The 8,168-nt window shown below is 44.4% G+C and overlaps 1 protein-coding gene across 1 annotated transcript; it reads left to right on the top strand.

Moving 5' to 3' along the window:
- Positions 1-6,534: 6,534 nt before the first annotated feature.
- On the top strand, positions 6,535-7,881 carry LOC104728145 (uncharacterized). The gene is made up of 2 exons (XM_010447174.3): positions 6,535-6,570; positions 7,284-7,881. Exons 1-2 carry the CDS (start codon positions 6,535-6,537, stop codon positions 7,731-7,733), a joined length of 486 nt encoding a protein of 161 aa, XP_010445476.1. The 3' UTR covers positions 7,734-7,881.
- Positions 7,882-8,168: the final 287 nt, after the last annotated feature.

The raw sequence follows: 8,168 nt of genomic DNA, 5'->3' as shown, positions 1-8,168 counted from the left end.
ATAACGGTGTGCGACATGACCTCCCATATAAAGCCTCATAAGGAGCCATCTTAATACTCGCCTGATAACTGTTGTTGTAAGCAAACTCTACCAAGCTCAAGTGATCTGCCCAATGGACTCCCCAACCCAACACACACATCCTCAGCAAATCCTCCAGCATCTGGATCATCCTCTCTGACTGTCCATCTGTCTGGGGATGATAAGCTGTACTCATATGCACCTTAGTGCCCATCTCTGCCTGAAATGCTCCCCAGAACACCGGAATGAACTTAGAATCCCTATCAGATACAATACTCGCTGGCACCCGATGTAACCTGACTATCTCCTTCACATATTTCTTAGCCAAGACCGCTGCTCCATCAGTCTCCTTAATGGCCAGAAAATGTACCGACTTAGTCAACCGGTCCACAATGACCCAAATAGCATCAAACGTCCTGGACACTAGCAAACCACCACAAAGTACATAGTAATAATATCCCACTTCCACTCGGGAATGGGTAGACTCTTCAGTTTTCCGCCTGGAACCTGATGCTCAGCCTTCACTAGCTAGCAAACATCACACCTCGCAACCCAACTAGCCACGTCCTTCTTCATCCCGACCCAGTGATAGTACCTCTTGAGATCACGGTACATCTTAGTCGCTCCTGGATGAATAGAAAACTTGCTCGCATGAGCCTCTTTCAGGATCTCCTGCCTCAACTCCTCATCCTTGGGTACACAAACCCGACCGTGCACCAAGATAGTACCATTATCTGAGACCTGATACTCTGAGTCAACATCCTTTGAGGCATTTACCAGCCCCAAATCCTTCTCCTGAGCCAACCGCACCCTGCTCAGAAGATCTGCTCTATCAACCGCCTCCAAACCCAACGGTTCCTGAGAAACAGCACACAACTCAAAGCACCGATCTCTCCTACCAGAGACTCCATCTACTGCTCCTGAGCCGAAGCTACCCTCTTCCGGCTTAGAGCATCCACAACCAAGTTTGCCTTACCAGGATGATAGGCTATCTCCAAATCATAATCCGCCACCAGCTCCATCCACCGCCTCTACCTCAAATTCAGCTCGGGCTGAGTGAATATGTACTTCAGGCTCTTATGATCTGTAAACACCTATACCTTTGCACCATAAAGATAAGATCTCCAAATCTTCAGGGCAAAAACTACAGCACCCATCTCCAAGTCATGAGTAGGATAGTTGTCCTCATGCTTCCTCAACTGCCGCGAAGCGTAGGCAATCACCTTCCCATGCTGCATCAACACACATCCCAAACCAACTCTGGATGCATCTGCATAAACCACATAGGGTTCTCCTTGCTCAGACAAAGCCAACACTGGCGTAGTAGTCAACATCTCCTTGAGGCTTGTAAAACCTTCCTCACACTCCTGTGACCAAACAAAAGGAACATCCTTCCCTGTCAACTTAGTCAACGGACGTGCTCTGCTCGCAAACCCCTGCACAAACCTCCTGTAGTAACCCGCTAGACCAAGGAAACTCCTGATCTCTGTGGCACTTTGCGGTCTAGGCCAATCCCTGATAGCCTGAATCTTCTTTGGACCTACAAAAACCCCATCTGCAGACACAATATGACCCAGAAAACCAATCTCACGCTGCCAAAAACTGCACTTGCTCAACTTAGCAAACAACTTCTGCTCCCGCAGCTTCTCCAGAACTGCCCTCAAATGCATTGCATGCTCTTCGGGACTCTTAGAATAAACCAGGATGTCGTCGATGAAAATGATGACAAACACGTCCAGAAACTCCTGAAACACGCTGTTCATCAATCTCATAAACGCTGCTGGTGCATTAGTCAACCCAAACGGCATCACCACAAACTCATAATGCCCATACCTCGTCCTGAAAGCACTCTTCCTCACATCTGCCTCATCTATCGGAATCTGATGATAACCCGACGCCAGATCTATCTTGGAGAACCAAATAGCACCTCTCAACTGATCCAACAACTCATCGATCCTGGGAAGAGGGTACTTGTTCTTCACAGTGACCCGGTTGAGACCCCTGTAATCAATACACAAGCGGAAACTCCCATCCTTCTTTTTAACGAATAACACCGGTGCTCCCCACGGTGATACACTAGGACAGATGAATCCCTTGCTCAACAAATCCTCTAACTGCTTCTTCAGCTATGCCATCTCTGCTGGAGCCATCTTGTAAGGAGCCTTGGATAACGATGTCGTCCCTGGTTCCAGTTCAATCGTAAAAGGATCAGACCGAGATGGTGGTAATCCCTGCAATGACTAGGACACATCATCAAACTCCTCCACAACCTGAATACCGCTAACCGTCGACTTCCCCACTGACTCTGGCATAGATATCATAACCAAATAAGCCTCACGACCCTTCTCGATCATCTTCCCAGCCTATATGACTGAGATCACGAGACTCCCCGAAGTCGGTCTGATACCCTGAAAAACCAACTTCCCTCTTGGACGCTCAAATTCCACTCTACCCCGATGGCAATCCAAATGCACCATATGCCGATGCAACCAATCCATCCCAAGAATAATATCATACAACTCCACTGGATTGATAAGCAAATCCGTTGGCCAAGACTCTCTTGCGATCTGAATATCCACCCCTCTAGCCCGTCCAATAACTCTCATGAACTTGCCACCCGCAACCCTAACAACTCATGTACGCTCCCTGGGATCCCCTCTGATTCCCGCGCTCTCTGCACACTCCGGAGTAATGAAGCTATGAGAAGCTCCAGAATCAAACATAACATGGGACTTAAACCCGCCCACCAACAAGGTCCCTACACAAACCTCATGTGTTGAGAACCTAACAGTTTATCACAAGCAAGCATAAAATCTGAACTTACTAAGAATTCACAAAGACAGAGTACTAGAAATTATACCTGTGATCGTCCCGGCACTAGTTCCACCAGTCTCTGCAGTCGTGTAAACCCGTGGCGCCTGCTAAATCCGTGCAACCTGCTGCCCTCCCGGCTGCACCTGCTGCAACGCTGCCACTGCCACCGGCTACAACTTGGGACACAAGGGCCTGATGTGCTCTGGCTCTCTGCAATGATAGCATACACGAGCCGCTGTCGTCGGAGCACTCCTCTTGGGACAGCTAGCAACCTTGTGATCCTTGCTCCCACAACCGAAGAAACTCGCACCACTCGGCCTCTGCATAGCCTCCCACCTCCTCTTGGTTCCCTGCACAGGCTTGCCGCCCTTGCTAGAACCTCCCTGATGCTGAGCCTTACCAGGCTGAACTGCTGGACTAACCGCCACTGACTGTGCCCGGATATCCTCCTCGATCTCTGCCGCAGTCTCAACCAGCTCTGCACGCGTAGCATAACTCCGCCCTCTACAGTGAACCCTCAAATCGTCATGTAGGGCCCTAAAAAACCTCCTGATCTGAGCCTCCTCAGACTCCATAGCCCGACCCCCCATAGCATAGAAGTCGACTGAACTCCAAATCAAGCTCCCGCACTGACCGCGTCCCCTGGGATAACTGAAGGAACTGCACCTCCAACCGGTCCAATGCCACTCTCGGAAAATACTTGCGGTTGAACTCCCCCACGAAGTCAGCCCAAGTAATCTCCCTCTGCACTCTCCTACCAGCCACTGATCTCCACCACACCTCAGTATCACCAATCAAGTGGTAGACCCCTATGTCCACCCAAAACTCCTCAGGACATCTCAGAGTGCGGAAGTTATGCTCCACACTCGTCCTCCACGCATCTGCAACAGTAGGGTCTGTACCACCCAAAAACCGTACAGTACTGATGCCATGCATCTCCTTGAGCATAGACAAATAACGACGATGCCCTCCCACATCCGCAGCCACTGGCTGCCGCTCCTCCGCCACCACTGGTGGCATTACCTGAGCCTGAGCCGGTACCACTACTGGTAAACGCTCCAACACCTGTGCTAACAAGCCCGCAAGATCAACATCAGGGACTCCACCCGCTGGAATTCCCACACCCGGAACCCTATCATCATTGACCACTGGAGCATCAACACCGCCCCCTCTGGCCACACTCATGGAATCCCCCTGGACACCCTACGACTCGCTAACACCCTCAGCTGTCACACTCTAGTCCGCAGTCTCACTAACCGCTGGGACTCTGACCCTACCACGACCACGTCCGCGTCCACGACCACGTCCGCGTTCTCGACCACGAACAGCAACAGCGCCCCCTCTAACCATCTGCACTACCATGAACAAAAGGCTAAGAAAACAATTAACATAACACAAAGAAACATAAACTCACAGTGGATTCACACTGTAGGCTCGAAGAGGATGTTCTAAGAATTCATGCCACACATAATTGACTCACATAATCAATCAAGACATGCAATCCCAAACATGTACAACACATAGCCTAGTGAATCCAAACCTAGAACCATAAGGGCTCTGATACCAAACTGAAACGACTTGACCCGTTTTTGTTTTTTTTAATAAATAATAAATAATAAATAATAATAAAACTACAACTAGTGGTCCCATACCCACTAGCTACCTAACCACAATCACATTCAACAGCGGAAATAACCAATACCAACATCCAATAAATATCCAATAATAAACCAATGTTATAACATAAACAATATCCAAATACCAAAAAACGGGAAACACAAAACCAAACCTAGAAATGTTTCTAATGACCCAACTCTAGCAACCTAGCAATGCCAGACAACAACCAATCGAGTCCCTAGAACATCCTCCTCTTCATTGTCTTGATTCCACGAACACATTTTGCCTTTACCTGCACCACAAACACAAATTGAGATGCATGAGTATTTGATAAACACTCAGTGAGGCAATCCTCCCATCTACTGGGCTATACACACAAGCAACTGTGATACCAATGTCCAAACAATCAATACAAACTAACATACAAACTAGGAAAACAAACATCATCTCGCTGGAAGGGAGGTCTCGACCGACACCAGCCAAGTGTCGACCGACACTGGCTCTTGGTTTCGACCGACACTATCCCACAATGTCGATCGATGCCGCTTCACTGGTGTCGACCGAAACCAATTGGTGTTGATGGACACTACCTCTGCAACCGCGATCTGCATGAAGCCGAGAATCGAATCTCGCTCCCAAACTCCACCAAATCGCCCAATACTCAAAACCCAAGCCATATACGTCCGTAGGAACCTGTAGCAATCAATCCCAGCAAGCAACAAGGAATCACAGGCTTAGATCAGCCATGGTCATGCACTAACCTCTCTGTAGGAAGATTCTGACAAACAATGACGAATCCCACACTCCCAGAAAGCCTCTCACGCGTTCCTAGCCTTGGATCCTCACTCCCACAACAAGATCTCACCCAAAAAGCCTTGAAATCTCACAAAAAGTAACAAAACTCAAGAACAAACTCTTCTCTTCTGTTTCTCTCTGTTTCAGCGGCGAGACAATAATAAAACACGACCTAGGTCGTTTTTCTCACTTAATAGTCCGGTTCTATGATTTTCTCACTCAGCCATGGCCACGCACTCACCTTTGAGAATGACGAAAAATATATCTAATCTCATGAACAAGTCTCCTAGCAAGCTCCTACCACGATCTTAGCCTCAGATCTCCACTCCACAGGCAAGATTTCTCAAGAATAGGCACCAAAATCTCCAAACTCTCTTAAGAACGGCTCCTCTCCTCCTTTTCTCTCTTTGTTCACAGAAAACAACTAAACTGGGCCAAGCAAGTCAAAGTATTATTTTCTACTCGACTCTAAGGGTTTTCCTAAACCCGAAACGTAACCAAACGAGCATTTCACTTAAGTCTTCCCGCAAAAAACAGATCTTGCATCGACCAATACAACACCTGCATCGATTGATGCACATCCCAAACTGGGATTTCGGTTCACGGACGTTACAACTATACACACAAGCGAAAAGACAAACATAATCAATGCGCAAAAACAAGCAAACCAGACAACTCTGAACACATGCGCTGGCATGACGCCCTTGCGTCGTTTGACGCACTCCTTGCGTTGTTTGACGCACTCCTTGCATCAACCGATGCAATGCCCATGCGTTGACCGATGCACTCCTTGCATCATCTGATACAACGCCTCCTGCATTGACCGATGCACTCTTTGCATCGACGGATGCACTCTTTGCATCGACTGATGCAACACATCTCGTCTCCATCAAATCCCTAACTGCGTCGACCGATGCATTCCTTGCATCGATCGATGTAGTTACGCGAATTATCGCCAAACCCTATCTCCTCTGACTCCTCTCAGCTCTTTGATGCTAGAAACGCCTTCCAAAGGCCACGAATACCAAGACAAACAACAAACAAGCACACAAGCAATCAACAACCAAAATCATACAAAATACACATATAATCGTTTAGATCAGCCATGGACATGCACTCATCTTTGCAAAACAGAGATAACAGATCACACACGACGAGAGACAGCCCACAACACGCTCCTAACACGTTCACAGCCTCCGATCTCCAACCACAGGAACAAATCTCTCAAGAACAAGCAAAAAACTTATCTAGGAACTCTCTGGAAGCTTTCTCTCTTTTGCAGAAGGGAAAATGACTCAACTCGGCCAAGGGCGTCAACATAACCTTGTATATCGACCCCTAGGGTTTCCAAAATCCAAAACGCAGCAATACGTGTGTTTGGATTAAGTTTTCCCGCAGAAGAATACCTTGCATCAACTGATGCAGCCTTGCATCGATCGATGCATCCTCCAAAACCGGGATTCCGGTTTACGGGCGTTGCATTATTTGACATAGATATTCTTTAATTTGTTTATTTAATACTTTACAAGTTATATTACTATTTACAATTAATTTTTGAAAATTTTCAAATTTCTATAAATACTTTTAATATCAAAAAGTTATATAGATTAGTATCGTCCACAAATCTAAAAACTATATATAAATAAATATTCACAATTAATATCGTAAATAACTTTGTTTTTCAAAAAAACTGCTAATTTTACACATGTTGATTAATAGTTATATCACATAGATATGTAATGCACTAGAAAGTAAATATAAAGAAAAAAGACACTAGCTTTTATCCAACAAAAAAAGCACACTTAGTTTAGCTTGTGTAATAGACTCTTTCATCTATAATTATATCATATAGATATGATATGAACTAAAGTTAAATTAAAAAGACACAAGACATTGTCTTTTACCCCAAAAAAATAAACTTTCATTTAAAAAAGCACACTTATATTAACAAAATTTTTATTAATAATTGTATCACATAGATTTGAAATCATTAAATATAAATAAAACGACAAAAGATATTATCTTTTTTCAAAAAAAAGAAAAGAAAAAGCAAACTATTGCAAAACATTAGCCCACATCTACATACCCTCTATATATATCTTCACCATCCTTTTAATAATTCATATTCAAATTCTCAAATATTTTCAAACAAGATAGAAGTACATAGAAGGGAGTCACTAAGATTACAAGACGTGAAGTTCATTACATTCGTATTCATCGCCTTCATCGCCTTCACTATGTCGTCTTTAGCTCTAACCAAAACATTGATTTTGGGGGAAGAAGAGAAAGCAGCATGTGTTCCGGCAGATCTTCTAATATGCAAATCTGCAGTAACAACTAAAAGTCCACCTTCGAAGGAATGTTGCGCAAAACTAAAAGAACAACAGTCGTGTTTTTGTGATTACTTAAAAGACCCATCGGCTGGTCAGTATATTACGGCTGCCAAAAAAGTCTTAGCAGCTTGTGATATACCTTTCTCTAGTTGTTAATGTTATAGTTATCAAAATCATATTTGAGATTGGAAGTTTATCTTGTCAAGGTTATTGACCTGAAACAATAAAGTGTTCGTTTCTAATATATATCATTATTGTCAATCCTCAAAATTCAATATTGATTTGCCTTTTATTCTTTGGTAAAGTATTATCTTGTGACTAACTTCTCCCATATCAACAAGGGTCAGGATTTCGTAAACCTAGTCACCTTGAGAATTAAGTATTTTTCATTCTTCAGTTTGTTAATAGGTAGAGATACCGCTTTACTAGATTTTGAGTTTCATATTAGGCATGTCCCAATGATTAAACTATGCCCAACATATTAGGATGAATCAAATGATGTTGTTCATTATTGTGAATGTGATTTGTAAGGCTGTTATTATTCATTTTCAATAGACTTAACATTTTTAAGAAAATATGAAGATTTTAGTA

Source organism: Camelina sativa, chromosome 11, assembly GCF_030686135.1.
Source record: "Camelina sativa cultivar CO46 ecotype springtype chromosome 11, ASM3068613v1".
Classification (NCBI taxonomy): domain Eukaryota; kingdom Viridiplantae; phylum Streptophyta; class Magnoliopsida; order Brassicales; family Brassicaceae; genus Camelina; species Camelina sativa.
This window is presented reverse-complemented; position numbering and strand designations above follow the sequence as displayed.